The sequence below is a fragment of the Barbus barbus genome (genome assembly GCF_936440315.1).
Source record: "Barbus barbus genome assembly, chromosome: 21".
NCBI classification, from domain to species: domain Eukaryota; kingdom Metazoa; phylum Chordata; class Actinopteri; order Cypriniformes; family Cyprinidae; genus Barbus; species Barbus barbus.
Window position 1 is genome coordinate 16,195,578 of NC_136749.1, and position 22,853 is coordinate 16,218,430.

Sequence of the window (22,853 nt, forward strand, 5' to 3'; positions counted from 1 at the left end):
CACCGGTGCCAACTCTTCATGAAAAGTCTTTAGCACCCAAGGAGGAACGCAGTCGGGATCAGCAGCCTTGGCTGCATTCACTTTACGGAGTCTAGTCTTAACTTGTCCAATACTCAGAGGAGGTACACTCCAATTTGACAACTTGCAGGTGTCACTAATACCAATCACTGCTTTAAACTAGCTGTTTATGCCCTTGACATGTTCATGTCAGTTTCTTTCTTGGTTGGTTGAGGTTTGTATGTTTTTTGTTACAGAATATAGTTTATTGCTTTTAAGTTTTGAATTGTTACTTGTTGCTGGTTTAACTGGAGTCAATGCATGATCAATGCACCCTGTGCTATTAAACAGTTAAGTAAACAATAACTGGCTACCTTTAAGTTGTGCTTTACTAAAAAGTCATTTTTTCGTTTGTTTTTATTAAAGCTTTGTACTCTCATACGTGTACACTACCTTGGAATTATCATGCTCATGGAGAACAGTGTGATAAGAACTGTTGTCCCAGGTGCAATTTTTCTCTTCTGAACCATTTTCCATGATCTTATTGGTTGTTCCGTAGTTATCAGTGTGAAATCAATCACTTAAAAACATGAATGCTATTCTTGAATTGTGCAGAAGTTTGCTCTTTAAAGTTTTGTGGATGTGAGTACTCCTCTTCTCCACTGCAATGAAGAATATTGTGTTTGCTTTGCTGGCTGTGGCTGTGGGTATGTAGATCTTTCTTAATTATTATGCCAGTTGTTAGTTCCCTATACTGACCTGTAATATTCCTTAGTCTTTAACATAAAAAAGAGACATGTTAACCAGATGAAACTGCAGATATTACAAAGAAACACCAACTCAAGTAATCAAAGCCAATGACATTGTGATTTCCTTTGCTTTATCTTGGGCACTGTTAACAATTAAACATTCATTTTCTGAAGCTTGCAGCGCAGATGATAAAATCATTGGAGGTTATGAATGTTCGCCAAACTCCCAGCCCTGGCAAATCTACCTTACTTATGATAATGGGCAACGCTGGTGTGGAGCATCTTTGATTAATGAAAGATGGGTTGTTTCTGCTGCTCACTGCTACGTTTCGTGAGTATATCATACTTTTTATTATGGTAAACCTCATCAAACACCTTTTTAATATTGTGTATTGTGAATGTGTACACTTAAATTGTTGACTGTAAAATGGAACAGCTGCAGGATTTCTAAATGAAAGGCTATGAAAAAAACCTTACACATTTAATTAAAGATGAGTGCATTAACCAATCATTTGAGACTCTCGTCCATAGATGTAATATGTAGATAGGCAATATTGCTGATAAAAGTTGTACTACAGCCCAGTAATGTGCGAGTTCCTTGTCAAATAGAGCTTCTCGTCTCTCTGTCCACCTGGGAGAGCACAATGTGTACACTGAAGAAGGCACAGAGCAGCGGATCGGGGCAGAGAAAGTGATTCCTCACCCGAAATATAACGATTATACTTATGACAATGATTTCATGCTGATCAAGCTGAAAGAGCCTGCCGTCTTCAACCAGTATGTACAGCCAATCCCTCTGGCAACCAGCTGCTCTTTTGCTGGGGAGCAGTGCTTGGTTTCTGGATGGGGCAATCAGATTACCACTGGAGGTGAGATAATAGAGGCTGAGTAATGAAAATCTTGTGTGTTATAGAACAGTTCGGTCTTTCAGTAAATCTCCCCCATATCCTAAAATAGTTTGAGGTCACAGCCATTTGTATTTATATAGGGGGCAATTTCCAATGCAGAGTATGGTTCCATCTAATGAGAGGATATCATGTTTGAGCCATCTTTAAAACACATTGTATTGGTCATGCATCTCCTAGCAAACAAGACACACATTTCTGTGTAAGTGTTCGGAACAATTTGAAAATTTAGCAGTGTGTGATTCTCCGTTGTTTTGTATCATGGCTAGAGTTTTAAAATCTGTTCCGATTTTAAGTTGTGTAGTGCATTCTAATTTTCTCTGTCTTATTTGAATGAGTCATTTGAACCATTCACTAAACACATTAATTCAAAGACTATTACTTCATTCAGGAACCAAACACAACTACTGTTTATTGCTCTGAGTCAACAGATAATTGTGTGCTGGTTGATTGATTGGTTGAACGTAGTTTCAATAAAGCATCTAATATGTACATTTGTCAGTAATGAACTGTTGTATAAAAGCCATCTTATCAGAGTATTGCTTGTATTTAATATGATGAGCTATTAAAAGATTCATTCAACAGTTCGGTATGTACAAGATGCAAAGCTTTAACGTTGTTCATATCCTCTTTTTCCAGTTGACTATGCTGACAAGCTGCAGTGTTTGGATTTGCCTGTGCTGTCAAGGTCACAGTGTGAGAGTGCGTATGGATGGCAAATCACTAATAACATGTTCTGTGCTGGATTCATGGAGGGAGGCAAAGACTCATGTCAGGTATGTTATTGACACACAGTCGTCTTCTTTATATACGTTACATATTTTCATGCAAAACCACACTTATCTAATTTTGTTTTCCAAACTTTTCTCAGGGTGATTCTGGCGGTCCTGTGGTGTGTAATGGGGAACTGCGAGGAGTTGTTTCTTGGGGCTATGGCTGTGCACAACAAAGCTATCCTGGAGTTTATGCTGAGGTGTGCCGCTACACTGACTGGGTCCAGTCCACCATAGCTAACAATTAACTATTTGTTCAGCCAAGTTGGACCTTTATCTGTAATTAAATTCAGCTTGGAATAAATAAAAGTGTTTCTATTCTTCGTTTTATATGGATATAGTATTTTTAAAGGTTTTTTTAGTCATGCTTGCTCTCAGCACAAAATGTAATTTTGTTTTCGGATTTCATGGCACTTGGGGCTACACTTTCAGGCTATTTTGTAGAGGTAGAAAGTCCTGTAGCCATTGTCCACAACTTGACAGCCATAATTGTCAGCACTGTGATAAATCCTTCTTGTCACTGCATTACAGCAGCAACTGAGGGAGTCACATGGCTGTTCTTTGTGTTCACAATCACAGACTTGTGATTTCAGAAATCAGAAAAGATATTATCATCAGACATTGGTGGCTCTGACTCATCAGACTCCACATCAGATTAATATCAAGAACAGAAACTTCATAGATGAGGCATGTGGGTGGGGTGGGGGTGGGGGGTCATTTCACTGGGGAGTCTGAACTTTATGAATGAGCTTTTGAATGTAACATGCAAGACATAAAGTTTGATATATGCTTATTTTTAGACATCATATGCCCAAAACACTACACATTCATTCAACAATAACGTGTATAATAATAAACAATAAACGTGTGTGGACTGATTATTGATGTGCAGCAGGCACTCATTTTAGTGGAAATAAAAGTCTACACTGTAAAAAAAAAATTCTGTAAAATTTACGAGACGGGGGTAGCTGCAGCCTGGAGCAATGGGCGTGCTGAAATGAGGCGTTCCGAAAGGTGAATCAGTACAACAAAATCTACCCCTAACCCTACCCCCACACCATGACAGACAGCTTTGTCGACCAATCATTAAGACCTTTCTCCACGCCCCTACCTTTTGGCACGCCCTAACCTTTCGCCACGCCCATTGCTCAAGCCTGCAGTTATCCCTACTTGAAATTTACGGTAAAAAACTGGCAGCTGTGGTTGCTGGAATTCTACTATAAAAAATACGGTAACAACATTTTAGGTTTTACGGTTTTAACTTAAATATACAGTTAAATACTGTATTTTCATTAACTGATATAATGTTAATACACCCACCCACTAAAGTACTGAAATCTGTTTTGTACCTTTGAAATACACATAACCACCAAATGCAGGTGGTGATGAGAAAGTCACATGATGAACCAAAGTCAATCACAAGCAACTTTTAAATAATAACATATATAGAAGGTGCACAGTGTCATTCCCACAAACACTAAACACCATCATAGTGAGACTCATTCAACTGAAATATGCAATAAACATTAATTTAACAACATTAGATGTAACATACAACCCTAATAAACATAACTGATAAGAAAAACTAAGAAGAAACATAGTTATTTAAAAAATAAAAACATCAAATTCAAACAAAACTTGAAATGCAACGCAGGGAATTCTGGGAACGTCATTTTATGGGTTTTCCCTGTACATTTTACAGGAACTTACCATTAACCATTTAACAGATTTTTACTGTAGCATTGTCACAGTTTTTACCGTTAAAATCACAGTCATTTTTTACAGTGTAGGAGCAAAGAATGGCTTTGATCAAGAAGTAAATGGAAAAGGATTCAGAGGAAAAGGTGATGAGGATGACAACTACACATCATTATATGACAGAGAATCATCTGACTCTAGTGATTCTGATTCAAATCATTTAGGTGAGGCACATAAAGATAATTTGCAAGTCCAGGAAATTTAGACAGACTGGGAGGGTTTTGAATGTGGGAGTATGAGTTTCATAAGCATAAAATGAGCCATGCAAGTTATATATATATACCCTCAGTTTTATATGCTCATTCACACTACTTTTGGACAAGGCCACTAAAGTTTCAGCTGATTGTGAAAGGTATTATTTTATTATTATTTAGTAATCATTAATATCTAGCACTAACATTTATCACTTCTTTAAAAAAATACTGCTGTTCCTGAACTTTGCAGAATCTCTTTCTAAACTTGTCTGGATTTGACCTCTCCTCCTGTCCTCCACTGCAATGAGGACCATCGTGTTTGCTTTGCTGGCCGTGGCTGTCGGTATGTAATCTCTCTTGTTAGTTATTGTCCGTGTCAGTTGTTATAGTTTCTATCAACACTGACCTAAAATATTCCTTAGATAGTCTTTAATGTTACTATGATACATACTACAAAATTGTTAACCAATAAATAAACTGTAAACATGACAAACAGAAACAAATTTACATTTATTAATACATATATTTTTTCTGTATTCAATAATTCTGTGTTTTTTTATTATGAAGCTTGTAGCACAGTAAAGAAAATCATTGGAGGTTATGACTGCCCACCCAACTCCCAGCCCTGGCAAGTATACCTTACTTCCAGTGGCCAACCGTGGTGTGGAGGATCTCTGATTAATGAAAGATGGGTTGTTTCTGCTGCTCACTGCAAGATGCCGTGAGTATATATCCTCACTTTTATTTATTTATTCATAAAAAGGAATAAAAATTAATATGATATTGTTTATTCTTGTCTAAATGTGTACTGAAATCGATGGTTGTAAAATGTAACAGTGGTAGGGATTCAAAAGAATTTATTATCTGTAATACTTGACATCACCATAATGTCTTAGAGACTAGATAAAACCCATTTGAGACTATCCATAGACGTAATATATAGGTAGACAATATTGCTGATAAATGTTATATTACAGCCCAGTAATGCGTAAGTTTCTTGTCAAACAGAGCTTCTCATCTTACCGTCCACCTGGGAGAGCACAATGTTTATGTTGAAGAAGGCACAGAGCAGCGGATCGAGGTAGAGAAGGTAATACCTCACCCAAAATATAATGATTATACTTCTGACAATGATTTCATGCTGATCAAGCTGAAAGAGCCTGCCATCTTTAATGAGTATGTAAAGCCAATCCCTATGGCAACCAGATGCTCTTCTGCAGGGGAGCAATGCTTGGTTTCTGGATGGGGCCACACTGGAGGTGAGATAAAATAATTTTATGCTTTTATTTACATTATGTCAGTGCTTAAAGTATTATTTATATCATAAATAAAACATAGGAAGCTTCAATGTATTTCATTTTTTTTTCCCCAGCTGGAAATCCTTCTGTGCTGCAGTGTCTGAAATTGCCTATACTGTCAAAGGAACAGTGTGTGCGTGCATACGATAGTCAAATAACTGAAAACATGTTCTGTGCTGGATTCATGAAAGGAGGCAAAGACTCATGTCAGGTACCTCATTGGCTTATTCTTCTTCTTTGTTATACTGTATATTTTTATACCGTCTCACACCTTTCTGTTAATATTTTTCCTATTTGTTTCTCAGGGTGATTCTGGTGGCCCTATAGTGTGTAATGGGGAACTGCGAGGAGTTGTTTCCTGGGGTAAAGGCTGTGCTGAACAAAGCTATCCTGGGGTTTATGTTGAGGTGTGCCGCTACACTGCCTGGACTAAAAATATCATAGCTAACAATTAACTGTTTGTTGAGCCTGACTAACAGGGTCATTTTCTTTTTTTTCTGAAATATCTGCAATTAAATTTAGCTTGAAACATGCATATGTTTGTCTGTCTTATACTGTGAAATGGTCAGTGTATTTTTAAGTTGTTTATATATATATATATATATATATGTGTGTGTGTGTGTGTGTGTGGTCAAAACATCTGTTAATATAATTAAATATATGAATGTGAGACAAAACTACAGAATGTCACATTTTATTATTAGCTGTTTCAACATACATGTTTTACCAAATAAAAAGGACAGCTCTTTTAGAGTTCATCCCACTATCTGATGTGAGTGTAAGTATTAGGACAGTTGAACTTAAGGATGTAAAAGATTAAAAGCTATTATTTAGTTGCTGATCCCTAGCGTCCATCACAGCAGTGACTCTGCGACCCATAGACATCACCAGACTCTTGGTTTCATCCTTTGAAATGCTTTTCCCAGCCTTTAATGCAGAAATTTCCAACTGTTGCCTGTTTGGGGGAGTTTCTACCTTTTCAACTGGTGAAATTCATGTTCAATCAGATTTATATCTGGATTTAGGCAATCTAAGACTTTCCATTTATTTGCCCTGATAAACTCCTTGACTGAACTGGCAGGGTGTTTTGGGTCATTGTCCTGATGCAATATGAAGCGCTTTCTGATGAGTCTAGTGCATTTTCTTGAATATTGGTTGCCAAGATAATGACCAATACTAACACTTTTCCTAGTGCATCTTTAGCAATGCCTGGGTATAAATATTTCAGACAAGATAGGAAAATTGGCAGAGGAGAAAGGCTTATTATCTTAAAGATATAGTTTTATAAACAAGTTAATCTTGAATGCTCAAATGATTTTGAATGTATTGCTGTTTTAATTACTTTATCTTCTCAAATGTCTTTTACCATTGTTGCAGTTTATAGACCCCCTTCATCTGATATTTAATTTTATGATCATTCTAGAACTTTTTAAAGAAATTGAGATACGTAAAGAGTGTATTATTTTGGGGGATTTCAATCTTAACTGGTCTGATAAAACAAAAAAAGAAAGTCAATCAGAAAAAAGAAACTGAAGGAAATAACTAAATTAGATGATTTTACACAATTGGTTGAGGGCCCTACACGAATTACAGCTACTTCTCGAACTTTACTAGATCTCATCTTTACTAATAAACCAGATAGAATTACAAAAACTTTTAATTTTTTAACTGGAATATCAGATCACAATTTAATACTTGTTTCTAGGAAGCTGAATAAGAATAGATTTGTATATCATAATACTAATCAGAGTAACCAGAATTATTCATATAGAATACCAAAAAAGGATATGAGTGCTTTTGAAGAAGAGCTTGGACAAATTGATTGGCAATCACTTTTATTTTCTGAAAACCTGCTACTGCACATAGAATATTTATTAAGGAGTTAAAAAAATGTAAGGAATAAATATACAAAACTAGAAATAAGTCTAGAAAGAATAATTTACCATGGATTAATGAACAGGTATGGATGCGTATGAAAAAGCGTGATACTGCCTTAAAAAAAGCTATAAAATCTGGTTTGCAACAAGATCGACTTCTTTTTAATAGTTTAAGAAATAAGGTAGTTATGACATTACGGCAGGCTAAGGCACAATTTTTTGTTACTCTAAAAGAGGCTAAAGGGAATAGTAAAAGGGTATGGCAAACTATTAATAAATTGATAAAGAAAGACATTAAATCATGCAACACATGTTTAGAATTGGATTTTAAAGGTAGTATAATTGATAAACCTGATGAAATTGCTGATGTATTTAATAATTACTTTGTTGACTCAAACTTTGAATGATAAATTTGGAATAAGACATAAAGAAATTAAATCAGTGAAAGTAGAAAAATCTGCATTTCATTTGACAACAGTTACAGAGAGTATAATTCAGAATATTATAAAAGATTTTAAAAATTCTAATGCCAAAGATATAGATGGTTTAGACTGTATTTAAAAAATAATAATAGTGATACCTTTTTAGCACTAATTACTCATTTTGTGAATTTATCAATTACACAAACTACATTCCCAAGTTGTTGGAAAACGGGGTTAGTTACCCCAGTCTTTAAGACAGGTGATCCAACTAATGTGGTACAATTTTTTTACTTTTGACAATTTTATTGTGTTTTATAATTGTTGTCTAATGTACAAAATTTTTAACAATCTTGCACCTTCACCCTTGAAGGAATTAGTTTTTTCTTGTACTGAAAATATAAGATAAACTAGAGCTTCGTCTAGAGGTGATTGTGCTGTGAATTTTAGAGCTACTGATTTTGGTCGTTCAGCTTTCTCTGTAAGGGCTGTTAATAACTGGAATAATTTACTGGAATAATTGACCAATTACTAAAAGACAGTGTTCTACCTTAGAACAATTTAAGCTACATTTGAATTCATGGTTAAAACGAGTCAGGTGTGTGACCATTGAGTATTTCTGTATTTTGAATTAAACTTTGAGTTGTAAAATTTTGGATTGTAGTTTCTATGTGAGGGATCATATTTTTATCTGTTAAATTTTGGAGGGATTTTACTGTAAATGGTATTGTACTGATGTTTTTTTGTCACATAATTTGTTTCGTATTTTCCTGCCCAGGGACAGCAGATGAAATTTAGCTCTGTAGCTAATTGGGGCAGTTTTCTGACTGTCTGTTGTCCCTGTCAAATAATGAATTAAATAAAAATTTAAATAAGATGGTTTTATACCATTCCAAATTCATTCTGCTTCTGTCATCATACATTAAGTCATGATTAAAGTTGAGAGGGCCTGTTCCAGAGACAGCCATGCATGCCCATGCCATGACACCACCTCCACCATGCTTTACAAATGAGGCTGTACACTTAGGATCATTTTCCTTTTTTCTCCATTTTTGCTTTCCTGTCACTTAGATAAATCTTTGTCTCATCTGTCCATAAAACTCTGTTCCAAAAATCTACTGCTCACCTTTGTGCTTTTTGCAAACTCTAGGTTTGCATCTTGCTAGGTTGCCTCTGTAGTCCTGTGTCAAAGTTTTCAGACAGTATATTGTCAGAGCATCATCCCAGCTTTCTGGAGGTTGTTGGTGATTTTACAGGCATGTATTTTAGGGTTCATTTTCACAGCTTTTATGCTTTCAGGGCACTGTGTATATATATTATACTTTGTGAAAACGTGGTAACTTGTCTTCTTCTTCTTTTAGGATTTAATGGCGATTGGCAAACTAACTTAAAAGGTGCATTCCCGCCACCTACTGGAAAGGACTGTGAAGCGCACAATGAATAGGAAGTTTAGAAACAAAAAGCTACTTATTCAACAAAAAAAACAAAAAAAACAAGAGAAACCGGTATCGTATATCCTATTAATCAATCCTGTTTCCTTTAAATAAACAACTAATTCGCGATATATTCTTGATTGATTATGTCCATCACCTAACAAAACCGGGATTGACAAATAATTTATTTCCAAATATCTTAAAGCTTGACTTAGTTGGAAACGTTCTCTTTCATAAGCCTCACATTTTATCAGTACATGTTCTACATTTTCTGTTAACCCACATTTGTCACAATTTCCATTCTCATGTTTTCCTATTCTATTTTAATAAACAATGTCCAATACGCATTCTTGTTATTAAAACGTCCTCTTTCCTGTTTCCAAATCTTCTTCTCTCTGAACCAGCTTTCTCTTGTATACAGTATGAATGTCTACCTTTTGTTCCTTCTTTCCATTCATTCTGCCATATTTCCTGTACTTCTTTCGCTATTATCACTTTTATTTCTGTTTTACTTAATGTCACTTCAATGTCTATTTGAGAATGATTTAATGCCTGTTTAGCCAGATGATCGGCCTCCTCGTTTCCTTTCACACCCATATGTGATGGTATGGCACCCACACAAAATTTACCAGAAGTCCATATCGTCTTATTCTAAAAAGACTTTGCATTACTTCATTTATCATATCTTGTCTTGCTAATGATTTTCCACTTGACAAACTGTTTAGTGCTGAAAGAGAATCTGTGCATATTACTGCCTTTGTTGGTTGTATTTCTTCTATCCACTGAAGTGCCAATAAGATTGCTATTAGTTATGTAGCAAATACAGAAATATACTAGACTACTAGACTTTCTAATACACTTGTTTCATTATTATGTTTTTCTTTATGCAATTGTATATCAATCAAAGGCATTGGGAAAAGCCAAGGAGGAATGGCTGACCTAGCCACAGTAGGGGTTGTGGTAACTTGTCAGTTGACAGTGAACAATAAAGGTTTTTTTGCGCAAATCATGTGTCCTCAGTGCTTTGCCCTATATAATGCTCTGATATTCACGAAATATCTTGGATAAATATCAGCTTACCTCTACATTTCGCCCCACCTATTTTTGAGGTACGAATGCGATGCGATCATTTAAATTACTCATTTTTTTTCAAGGACTACAACTGTTTCTGTGAACTACAACTCCCACGTAGAATCTCAGTTTGTGCGTGACGTCACACAACCTGCATCTCAGTGTTGTGATATGGCGATCTCGCATAAAGCCCATCAGATAATGGCAAAATCAATGGTCTATCAAGGAAATGCAGAGTAGAAAAGATGTTCGGAGGATGAAAAAGAAAACCGGTGAGTTGGGGGCTTATATTACAGACACGCGCCATATAACAGGCAGTTTTGCACACAATGGGTCAGAACAGCAAATCCTCTTGTTGGTGAAACATGGAAGGCTCTAACCGATGCACGAGCGAGAGTAAACCGCCACATTCTTGTAGTCGTGTTTATTTCGACTTCTCTTTCCTTCGTTGCTCAAAAGATTTTATTGAAGCTGTGAAGCGGACTGTGTCTCAAAACCTAGTGATGATGTACATTCATGGGCAGCAGATTTATCACATCAATAACCACTTGAACAGCTTTATTTGTATTGTACACCTCACCAAAACGACTACTACATTAATTTGTTACATGAATGTTACATTGCATAGGTTGCATTTACTCCATATGTATGTTTTGTATATGTTCCAGACAGGTTGTCAGTCTGCATTAGGGGTGGGATTGTTCATAGACCCTTTCTGTAGGTTATATTGATAGAGGAAGCATCATTTTGAGTGAGTCATTGAATCATTCATTTTATCAATTTGTTCATAAACACTGATTGATTGATTTAGGAAGAAAAACACAACTGTATTTTGATCGGAGATGCAGTGGTCCGATTTTGCTTTGGCTTTGTTCAGAACTATCTTCATTTGCAGAGCAAAACTATCTTAGATACAAAAGTAACTGTAGCAGTATGTAAAATGTATGTGCCTATAACTTCTATAACTGTAATGCAGTTTTTTATTAGTTACCCTGATTAATTATCAAATAATCAACATGTTTTTTTTTTTTTTATAAAAATAATTTAGAAGAATTTATATTAAAATGCTTTCTTATTAAAAAAAAACAAGTTGGTTTAAAGTGCCCATATTATGCCCATTTACAAGTTCATAATTTATTTTTTGGGGTCTGCTAGAATACATTTAGGCCTACATGATTTATATATATATATATATATATATATATATATATATATATATATATATATATATATATATATATAATTATATGTCAAAATGAGAGATGAGATGAGATAGGGGTGGGCGATATGGGAAAAATATCATATCACGATTTTTTATAGAAATATCACGATTCACGATTTTTATCACGATTCTTTGTTAGTTTTACTATTTTGGTTTTACAAGTTGTCTGAGCATTACAGCCAAACTAGAAAGACAAAGATGCATGGCAGATATTTAGGCCAAAGTGGGCGAAGATAAAAAATCTTTGTCATTATTTTATTTTTCTTATTAAAAAATAAGAACAAAGATACACATTACAAATACATATAATATACAAATAAAACAAGTGCTTTATTTTCAGGTAGGTGTATTTAGCAGAGCATTCAATGAAATTGAATGAACAAATATAAAAATAAAACACTAGATAGACTGATTCCTAAAGCAACTGTATTAAAGTTTTTCAGTCAAGAATAGTGAGTGATTTTTCTCTTTGTGTTTTGTTGTTTTGTTAACGTTAAATGAATAGTTCCCCCACAAATTAATATTCTGTCATCTGTCTGTCAATTCTGTCATAATGTTGTATTTTTATATCATCATTTACTCAAAAGTTGTTTTAAACCGGAATGAGTTTCTTTCTTCTGCTGAACATAAATGCTATTTTGAAGAAGGTGGAAAACCAAACAGTTGCTGGTCCTCAGTGACTTCCATAGGATTTTTCTTTCCTACTATCAAAGTCAATGTGGACCAGCAACTGTTTGGTTTTCCACTGAGTAAATAATGACAGAAATTAAATTTTAGGGTGAACTATCCCTTTAATGACAGTCGACAGCACGTTTAGTGTCCTGTCCCTTTAAGAGCTGCACGCATCTAATATACAGTACAGGCACGCATCCGTTTCTCTCTTAACTATTTACTTTCATTTTAGAGATAACCAACTCAGTCTGTATGTAAACCTTGTGTGTTTTGACAGTATTAGCGCAAAATATAACTTAGTTGAGTAATCAGGCGCTGTTAGACAGGCGTTTTAGTGCGCGTGCTTCAGGTGTATGCGCTCAGAACAAGCGCACGTCAGACCAGCGCGCGAATTAAACATTTAACCAGCAAGGCTTGTGTGCAAATAATGTACTTTTGCGATCGCGAATAAGTGCAGTGTCCTGTCTGAGTAACTCTACTGCTGTATGTCGTGTTGCACAGTATATAGAGACGGCGGCGCCAGAACTGTATTTGACAATGTGCGCGGTAGCGCGATACTACGATATTTCTTAAAAAGCAGATCGTGGAGACATTTTTATCGTCCACGATCAAAAATCGTCATATCGCACACCCCTAAGATGAGAGATTAATGTATAAGGCCCACTTTATTGGAAGGCTATTCAGATATCCTTAAAAAAACTTAGATATGACTGGGCTCTATAGGCTCACTTCCTCCACCATGCTAATTATTGATATTTAGCTAACATGTCTAAAAAAAATAAAAAATCTAAAGTTAGATTTATACAACCGTAAATTTTGGCTATTTTTTTTTTTTTGTTAGTTCAAAACTGTGTGGTGTATTGTGACTTTGGATGTGTATATATGTTTTTAGTGTGTTCCTCTTATTTTTGTAAATTAACTTGCATACTTTCTATTTTAGGAGAACTTTAGAGACCTGAATTCAATTTAACACATCAGAAGTTGAGCATCATGGAGCTTGCTAATGACCCACTCTGTGAACCATCTGCTCCTGAAACAAATCTGCACAATGAGCACCTTTCACTTTCAGACCGCCTGTCTCCTTTGGAATTACCATTAGATAGTATTGTACATGGAATAGAGGCTACAGAGGGTACAGAAAGAAACAGTGGCCTTGAGTTGAAGCTGGACCTATATGTCCCAGCAACACCAATAATAGAGCCTATAACTCCTGTAGAGGAAACAGTGGAGCATTGTGCACTTCCTGTAGTAACAGAAGAAAACAGCACACAACCTGAAGCTGCTAAAGAGGGAACCGATGAAACTGACAACATTGAAGACTTTCATTGCGAAAATCAGTCAAGTCTGGCTGAGTCGAGTTCGGATATTGTGACAGAAGTGGAATGTGAGCATGCATCCAATGAAACAAGCTCATCAGACTTGACGGCTCCAAGTTGTGTGCCTGTAGAGCACATAAGCTCTAATGAAACACCAAAAAGTTGTGCCAATATTAAATCATCAACTGGAAGTACAGTATATAATGCAGACAGAAAGAACATCCCTCCAAAGAAGGACAAATTTAACCCTTTGAAAATTGACATGGCCAAAGTAATACCTCTCACCTGTAAGTAATTTTACTCTTATGTGTGTTTCCCCATAGCACAGATAAAATATTGTTATGGTCGTCATATACAGTTGAGGTCAAAAGTTTACACCCCCCTTTCAGAATCTGCAAAATGTTAATTATTTTACCAAAATAAGAGGGATCATACAAAATGCATGTTATTGTTTTAGTACTGACCTGAATAAGATATTTCGCATTAAAGAAGTTCGGATGTCAAAATGTCATAACTTGCTCTTTCTGTGACTAATTTTTCTAATATGCATTGTTTTGTCTTTAATACCAATTTCTAGCATCCCAGCTCTCACTACAGTGCCTAGAATGTCACATCATCTTCAGTGACTCCAAAAGCAAAGAACGGCACCTTAAAGTAAACCACCCTGCAGAATATCAGCAGTGCATACTGGGAGATGCACTCTTTACTTGCTATGTCTGTGATCAGCATTTCACCTCCTCCACAGAACTCATGGCTCATCAACGCACACACACAGGAAATGAGCGGTTTAAGTGCCCATTCTGTAATGAGGCCTTCTACCAATCCTGTCAGCTAACAAGTCACAAAAAAAAAATTCACTTCAGCAAACATGGATGCACCTGCTCGGAGTGTGGCAAGCCTTTCAAAAATTTTACTTTGCTCAGATACCACCAACGGGTACACACAGCAGAAAAGCCTTTTGTTTGCATGCACAAACAATGTGGTAGAAAGTTTTCTGCATTAAAGTCTCTTCAGCACCACTTAGAAAGACATCAGAAAGAAGATAACCAGGATGACCAGACAAATTCTTCAACCACCACAAAGAAAAAAAGAAATAAAGGTAAATGACCAAAACCTTAAAACACTACAAATAAAACACTAAAAAGGCATCAAAGGTGATTTAACATCCAACATCTGCTGATATATACAATAAAGATAACAAATTTTAATACCTGCTGATAACCAATAAGGAACCGATAAATTGTGCATTCTTATATTATACTGCTTTCATCACACTTTAAAAATCAAACCTGATTAGAAAGATAATGATGGAGCCTCTTTAAAAGTTCAGTGTCATCACAGATTGTTAAATGTAAATGTTGCTGTGCTGACCATTTTATTTATTTATACTTATTATTCTGCAGGAAAAAATGAGCGGAAATTCCCATGCTCACTGTGTGCTGCAGTCTTCAAGACTTCTAAAGCACAACTTCTTCACATCAAAAATAAACACTCTCAAGAGTCGCAAAGTAGCACTGTGTTGGTGCCACAACTAAAGCCACCTGGACCTGCTCTGACACAGACCACAAATGGACAACCACAGACTCTGATCATGGAAACTGTCGGACCTGCACCACAGAAAATGGATAAGCTGGATCCTGAGCAAATTAAAAGGCTAATTGAAAAACTTGGAAATGTACAGAAAGTGAATCAGTTGGTTATATTGCCTTTGCAGCCACAAAGCTTTGGGTCACCACATTCACAGCCATTAATGCAACCATTACATGTTAATTTTACAGAGTCAACCATTCAGCTAACACAGTGTGAGAAATCTGACACAGACTCATCAAAAACAGAGCAAATTAACCTTCAATTGTCAGCAGAAATTGGAGATTTGCAACAAAAGGAAACAGTTCTATCACAAGAAGGAAATATTATTTCAACAGAAAACTCGGAGACCCAAGTAACAACTGTTGAACTGACACAAGCAGAGTTCCAAATGCAAATGGATGAAATTCATCTTGAACTTATACCAATACAGACTGAAACTTCAGTTTTGCTGGATCAAACACCTTTACAGGTTGGAGTACCACACAATGATTCTGTTAATGAAATTGCACAAATAGCAGAGGAACTTATTCCAGTCACACAAGGCATTGCAGCTTTGGAAACTAATAATGAACCACTTTTAATTCCTCAACTGGAAACTGCAAAGTGTCACCATGTGGAGGAGGACAATGTGCCAATTGACACAGTAGCATTAGAGGAAACGGTTACCAATGTAGAGACGCCATGTCCTTCACAAATTCTAGATTCAACAGAATTGTCAGTGGAATCGGAGTCACTGGTGGTAAGTGAAGAGTGTGATGTAGGCAAATTAAGTGAACCTCAAGAACGTCAGGAGATCCAAGCTCAAAAGTACCAAGCTGAGTCAGAGAAGGAACCACGCATGCCAGTGAAACCACAATCTCATCTTGATTCTCTCAGCACTGTGCAGAATGACACTGTGATTGACCTTCAACAAAGCTCTGTGCTAACACCAGACCAGACTAGAGCCAGTTTACAGGATTGCCCTTTTGTTCAAAAGAAACTTCCAACAAAGAAAAAAAGATCTAAGAAACAATTGGCTGACAAAATAGAGACTAAGGAGACAAGTGAAGAATATGGTGGTAAGGTAGCAACAACCAAGAAAGTTAATACTTCAAAAGTAACTACTAAAAAAAGAGAAAAGGCGAAGAACAAAAAGCTTGTTGTCAGATTTGGACCAGCTGAGAAGAAAAAAACCTCTACACCGAAGGTAATAAAAACATCAAAAACCAAACAAAACCAGCAAATTAACAATCAAGACCAATTTCCTATTTTGTCTCAGCATGACAATAAATTGCATTTTAACCAAAAATTACAAAAAGATAAAAAAGGAAACAGGGTTGAAAGTCCTTTAGAAGCAGCAGTGAAGACAACGGGTCAAATGACTAATTCATCAGACAGTGTTTTGGTGGAAACAGAAGCAACGCAACAAGTGAAACCCCAGAAGAGAAAAATGAAGAATCAAAACAACTTGGACAAGAAGTCAAACTCTGTACAGGAGGCTCACCTAGATGAAACACTGGTACCTGTACAAAAGAAAAAGAAGCAAGGAAAAACATCTGAAAATGAATATCCCAAGAAACCTAAGGTTAGGAAAACCCAAAATGATGGTTTGAAGAAGAATACCCGCAAATTACCAAAGCATAAAATAACACAGGCAAAATCTAGACCTGATGTACCAGATCTGGCTCACATAGAGAAACAAGCATTGCTCTTATTAAAAGGTCACAAGCAGCCTCAGCTGAAGGTACACAAGTTGGATGCTACTGAACTCGAGAAGTCACCCCCAAGCAAGTGTGATAACAAGGTGCTGAAAAAAACAAAAACTGCACCGAGCAAATCCTTGAATGCAGCACACCAAAAGAAAACAAAATCAGGTGGAAATAATTTGTTAGAGTGTCAGGTAGAGCCGCTTTCATTTGAAATGCCCTCTGTTGAGAATAGACCTGGTTCTGTGACTACAAAGCCCAAAATTGTACGGAAACGCAAAGCTCCTACAAAGACAGACCAGGAAATTGCATTGAGCCCTCCATATTCTCAACTTACTCTTGGGTGCCAGGACTGTGGAAAGACATTCTCAGAAGTGTCTGCTTTACAGGAACATATGGCATCCTGGCACTCAGCTGGAAAGACAGCCTTCCCAGATGAGACAAATTATGTTGCTAAAAAACGAGTCATAAGACCTAATGAAAAATGTATTCCACCTAATGTCTTTGAAATTCAGGTTGCAACAGATTGGGACATGGAGACTGAGGTGGGGGAGATTGTGGGAGAAAGGCTTTCATTCCCAGCATTAAGTCCATCTCCTTCTTTGACACTTGCTTCTGGTGGTGTTGAAGGAAAGGAACAAGAAGGAGACAAAGATGTTAAAGGAATTGTTTCTGAACTTGAGGAGCCTCCTGGGCAAAATCCTTTAGAAGTTTGCAAGATCCCTTCACAGGCCTCAACCCCAGCCTTAAGCAAAAGTATCATGCCCCAGGAGCTCACAGAAAATACTAGTAAGAGTGTGTCAGAAAAAGAACAGTGCCATGAGGTCGGGTCCATCACTGAAACTTCTTGCGCTGAACTCAAAGATGCAGCAGAGGAAGAAATTAAAGAAGAACTGCCCATAGAGGTGAATTTAGTCATGGTTGGAGAAAAAAATGCAGATGACATCCATAACACTCAGATAGGTAACATTTCGGGTGTCTCTCAAGAGCATGAAAGCGAAGTGAGCAATTCATGTTCTCAGTCTCAAGAGTCTGCAAAAGATGCCAGCGTAGCATTGACTCAAAATGTTCTTACTGAGCCAGAGATAAAGCAAGAAGAAGAGGAGGTACTTGTTCGTCGAGTTGATGATCATAAAAGAGTGATGGGAGAAAATTCTACGACAAAAGGTAAGAAAGGAGTTGGAAAAAGCCGGGGAAAGAAACCGCTTGGAAGAAGAACTAGCACTGAAAACAGAGGTATAAAGGACGTGGAAGGAAATAAGGATCCACAAGAATGCCAAGTTCTCTATCATTTGTGTGTACTCGATTCTCCGGAGGGAAAGAACAAAGAAAAGGACATGAATGAAGTTAATGCCTCTGAAACTTGTCAACCATCGTCTTCTGAGGAGGCTCCTGAGGAACAGGTTGTTTTTGAGTTGGACTCTGTTACCACAAGTGTACTGGATATTGTAAACTCAGAGGACAGTTCATTTGAAGAATCTAGAGAGCTGGTTCGAGACGGCAGCTCTCCCGGAATTATACTGGAAAAATTCTTGACAGCTCGTGAGAGAAATATGGAGAATCCAAACACCCAGAGTCGGACTAGGGTGAGTGTTTTTGCATGTTTTCCAGACTCTTCAGATGTTGTCCTTTAACATTTGAGTATTGACTTTTAAACCCTTTTAGAGAGTATTGTGTATTTATTGTGTCATGTAACGCATACAGTATGCGTATTGTATATCAGAGTTACCTAATGTTCTCATTCAAGGCAAACACATTATCTGATGTGAAAATAGAAGAACGTTCTTCAAATCTGGCTCACCACAGTCTGATTTCTTCTGAGAGTGGTGCGATGCGTGGAGTACAAATGTTTTTTGTCAAAGCTGAAGACCACTTGACTACAAATGAGATGTTTCAGACACTTCAGCCCGTCCATCATCGTGTTGCATGTCAAGGTCAGTTTTAACTAAGTTATTTAACTGAATAAATTTTAGTTTCTGTTTTAATACAGTTGTATCAGGAAAATAGTTCGAGCAGCTTATCTGCAAAATCTTGCAAAACCAAAAATTGTGAACACAATCGGTTGTCTTTTTCATAATTCTTTGCAAATTTTTCTATTTCTCTTTCAGACAAGAACAGAGATGGCACATCTTCGGACTCCCATGTAGTACCCCTGCAGCCCTACAGCAAGCAATGTATATTTTATCCTGTTAAGGAGGAAGAGAGGGAGCATTTAGTGGAGCCTACTCAAGCGGATCGGATGTGCTCGAATTCGGGGGAACTTGCAGGTGAGAGACGCCATTGCACTGTTAATTTGCAATGTTAAATATATATATATTTTTAATGTAATCATTTACCTGTCCCACCTATAACTTTCCTACTCTAACACCTGTAGGGGCTTCATCTGGAATTGAAGAATGTGATGAAGTCAGGGTGGGTTCAGTACAAATGGATTTGCAGCATCTATACACAACATCTGAAGAGGGTAAATAAAAGAATAGGAAGTTTAATGCTTTAATATGTGGTCTGTCCTGTGAGCTTAGTTTCAGAATGTGTTTTATTGTTTTTGTAGGTGATGTTAATTCTGAACAGCAGAGAACTCAAGGCTTTTTAGAATTCCTTTCTGAGAATTCAGACACGGATGAGGCAGATAATGTCCACTCTGAACCAGAAGCCGAAACTATTGTGATGTCCTGTTACCATGGTATACAGAGTAATGGTACAGTACATCAAAATGGCAGAGAGAGATGTGATCCAAGTGGGAGAACGTGAGTATTATTGGCATAACATAAAATACTAGGAATGCCAAATTACTGTCACTCGGCAGTCTTTAACAGTTTTTTCTCTTTTCTTTAGAAATGTGTCTGCCTCCCTAACAAGTCACACAGAACCAGAGAGGGAGCTCAACTGGAAGCCCATTAACTACTTTAATCAGTATTTTAGTTTGGACACGTGGAAAGAAGTTGCTGTTTGCACAAAGGAAACATCAAAACTGCCAAACCTTGTTACAGAAAAAGAGGTTGCACAGTATGTGGGAATCCACATTGCTATGGGAACTCTAAAGGTTAGTACATGACAACATTTGAAATCACGGAAAAAAGATTTTAAATAGTCGGATAAAGCACAATTCTAAAACAGTTTATTAAATAATGTGAATTTGTTTGACTTTATATTGTTTAGAATTTTTTTATCACTATTATGCGAAATTGTCAAGAGCCCTGAAAGAAAATCTACCCCTACACCACTTTTATGGCATTTACAGATATTTATTTGTTGCTCTTTTAGTTTTCCTGGGTTAAACCAATTATTATTTTTTTTTTAATTCCATTACCCCCCACCCCATATCTCATGATTTTTACATTGAAAAATATCATATGGTTCGTTTCAAAAATATAATCATCGTTACATTGATTTTAGTCTAATCGGTAGTATGTTTTAAGATGATATTGTTAACATCTTATTGTTGTACTTTTTTCAAAAACTGTTCAGAAAACTGAGACATGTCTCTCCATCTCTCTTTGTCTGTTTTTCTACTACAAAGTTCCCAAGCACAAAGCTCTACTGGGAAGACTGTACACGAGTACCTCTGATCTCCGATGCCATGTCGGCTTCAAGGTTCTGTGAGCTCACTCGTAAAGTGAAGCTGGCCAGTTCTGGTGGAGCTTCTGGTCAGCATTCTGAAGAAAGGAACAGAAACCAACCTGGAAGGAGTAATGAAGCTGACAGTAACAAAGAGGCACATAATTGCACAAAGTTAAAGACAAATCCTTTGTGGAAGGTAATGTCATTGATTAGAAGAGTTCAAGACGGTTGTCGGGGACTGAAGCGACATGGAAACTATGGGGTAGACCAGTACCCTCTTCCTTTTCAAAGACACCTAACTCATTCTTTACTTCACACAGTTGTCATAAATGGTGGAGGGTTGGTTGTGGACTTCAATTTGAGTGTAGATGACTCCAATAGAGAAGATGTAGTTGAGAAAATGGTGTCTAGAGGTAAGAATAGAAATGAAGGGATGGTGTTTCTTTGCAAACCAGAGCTTTCTACACCTTCTATGATAGAGCATCTTTTAGAGGCTGGTGTGCAAAGCGCTGGCAAGGTTGGTGGGGCAAGGGGGCAAATAGGTGATGAGTTTGTGAGCTCGGATGGAAAACTCAAGCTTTTCAGGTGTCATCATGGCTTCATCCTTTCAGCAGTGGTAAAGGAAAAACCTCGCTCAACATCTCTTGTCAGCGGCTTTGAGAGAGCGATTAAAGCGGCGAATCTCAACCGTGACTTGAGAAGTCTTTATCGCACTCCCTGCACAAACTCAGCAGTCAGCGCCTGGCCACAGTCTGTTCTCTGGGACTTGATCGATCTGGTTTTGGTAAATGCGTGGATACAGTATAAGCAAGATTACAGTCATATTACAGATCTGTTATCACTTATGGCATTTCGTTTGGAGGTGGCCAAAGCATTGATTCTCTCCAGTGATGTTGGCGCACAAGACTCGTCACCTCCCTGCCCTCCTGCTCCAAAACTACATAGTCCAGATACAAACTCAAGACCTTCTCAGGTTCTTGAGACCCCTTTGCCTGATGAACATACACGGTATGATGGCTTTGGGCACTGGCCGGAGCAACTGGCAGAGGGCGAGGAGGCCAGGAGGTGTCGTTTTGGAGGCTGTGAGAGAACATCACGTGTGCGGTGTCTCAAATGCTGTGTGTTCCTGTGCATTTCTCGAAACCATAACTGCTTCCTAAAGTTTCACAGTCAGGGGTCTTCATGAGGTGTACAGACTGTGCACATTTTAACTTAAACTTTTACTCATTTACTTAAATAAGATGATTAAACATTAAGTTATTGCTCATCATGACTCAAAACAAATTCTGAGCCATCCATACAGTGGGGGAAAAAATTTGTTTGATCCCCTGCTGATTTTGTACATTTGCCCACTGGCAAAGAAATAATCAGTCTATTATTTTAATGGAAGATTTATTTTAACAGTGAGAGACAGAATAACAACAACAAAAAAATCCAGAAAAACGCATTACAAAAAAAGTTATAAATTGATTTGCATTTTAATGAGTCAAATACTGTAAGTATTTTACCCCTTTGCAAAACATGACTTAGTATTTTGTGGCTAAACCCTTGTTGGCAATTGCAGAGGTTACACATTTCTTATAGTTGACCACCAGATTTGCACACATCTCAGGAGGGATTTTTCAATGGGATTAAGGTCTGGAGACTGGCTAGGCCACTCCAGGACCTTAATGTGCTTCTTCTTGAGTCACTCCTTTGTTGCCTTGGCCGTGTATGTTGGGTCATTGTCATGCTGGAATACCCATCCACGACCGATTTTCAATGCCCCGGCCGGCTTCAGTGCCCTGGCCCTGACGGTACATGGCCCCGTCCATCGTCCCTTTGATGCAGTGCAGTTGTCCTGTCCTCTCAGCAGAAAAACACCCCCAAAGCATAATGTCTCCACCTCCGTGTTTGACGATGGGGATGGTGTTCTTGGGGTCATAGGCAGCATTCCTCCTCCTCCTCCAAACACGGCGAGTTGAGTTGATGCCAAAGAGCTTGATTTTGGTCTCATCTGACCACAACACTTTCACCCAGTTCTCCTCTGAATCATTGGCAAACTTCAGACGGGCCTGTACATGTACTTTCTTGAGCAGGGGGACCTTGAGGACGCTGCAGGATTTCAATCCTTCATGGTGTAGTGTTACCAATTGTTTTCTTGGTGACTATGGTCCCAGCTGCCTTGAGATCATTGATAAGATCCTCCCGTGTTATTCTGGGCTGATTCCTCACCATTCTCATGATCATCGAAACTCCACGAGGTGAGATCTTGCATGGAGCCCCGGACCGAGGGAGATTGACAGTTATTTTGTGTTTCTTCCATTTGCGAATAATCACACCAACTGTTGTCA

The 22,853-nt window shown here is 37.4% G+C and overlaps 3 protein-coding genes across 3 annotated transcripts; all 3 read left to right on the plus strand.

The window, feature by feature from the left end:
- The first annotated feature begins 608 nt into the window (after positions 1-608).
- Positions 609-2,752, plus strand: LOC306887244 (trypsin-3-like). The gene is made up of 5 exons (XM_079444849.1): positions 609-704; positions 921-1,077; positions 1,356-1,615; positions 2,291-2,427; positions 2,523-2,752. Exons 1-5 carry the CDS (start codon positions 665-667, stop codon positions 2,670-2,672), a joined length of 744 nt encoding a protein of 247 aa, XP_079300975.1. The 5' UTR covers positions 609-664; the 3' UTR covers positions 2,673-2,752.
- Positions 2,753-4,679: 1,927 nt separating this feature from the next.
- Positions 4,680-6,129, plus strand: LOC306887807 (trypsin-like; the record flags this gene model as incomplete). Its single annotated transcript, XM_079445817.1, has 5 exons — positions 4,680-4,719; positions 4,944-5,097; positions 5,385-5,635; positions 5,749-5,885; positions 5,980-6,129. 5 exons carry the CDS (start codon positions 4,680-4,682, stop codon positions 6,127-6,129), a joined length of 732 nt encoding a protein of 243 aa, XP_079301943.1.
- Positions 6,130-10,618: 4,489 nt separating this feature from the next.
- Positions 10,619-21,966, plus strand: znf576.1 (zinc finger protein 576, tandem duplicate 1). The gene is made up of 10 exons (XM_079445818.1): positions 10,619-10,746; positions 13,309-13,971; positions 14,262-14,783; positions 15,088-18,545; positions 18,707-18,893; positions 19,068-19,226; positions 19,334-19,423; positions 19,511-19,706; positions 19,795-20,002; positions 20,480-21,966. The coding sequence occupies exons 2-10, from the start codon at positions 13,359-13,361 to the stop codon at positions 21,704-21,706; spliced, it is 6,660 nt and encodes a 2,219-aa protein (XP_079301944.1). The 5' UTR covers positions 10,619-10,746; positions 13,309-13,358; the 3' UTR covers positions 21,707-21,966.
- The last annotated feature ends 887 nt before the right edge of the window (positions 21,967-22,853 follow it).

Coding starts and splice junctions, on each gene's coding strand:
- LOC306887244 (XM_079444849.1), top strand. CDS start 665: ATGAAGAATATTGTGTTTGCTTTGCTGGCTGTGGCTGTGG. Junction 1,078..1,355: donor GCTGCTCACTGCTACGTTTC/GTGAGTATATCA, acceptor CTTGTCAAATAG/AGCTTCTCGTCTCTCTGTCC. Junction 1,616..2,290: donor CAATCAGATTACCACTGGAG/GTGAGATAATAG, acceptor CTCTTTTTCCAG/TTGACTATGCTGACAAGCTG.
- znf576.1 (XM_079445818.1), top strand. CDS start 13,359: ATGGAGCTTGCTAATGACCCACTCTGTGAACCATCTGCTCCTGAAACA. Junction 18,894..19,067: donor TCATCGTGTTGCATGTCAAG/GTCAGTTTTAAC, acceptor TTTCTCTTTCAG/ACAAGAACAGAGATGGCACA. Junction 19,707..19,794: donor TGTGATCCAAGTGGGAGAAC/GTGAGTATTATT, acceptor TCTTTTCTTTAG/AAATGTGTCTGCCTCCCTAA.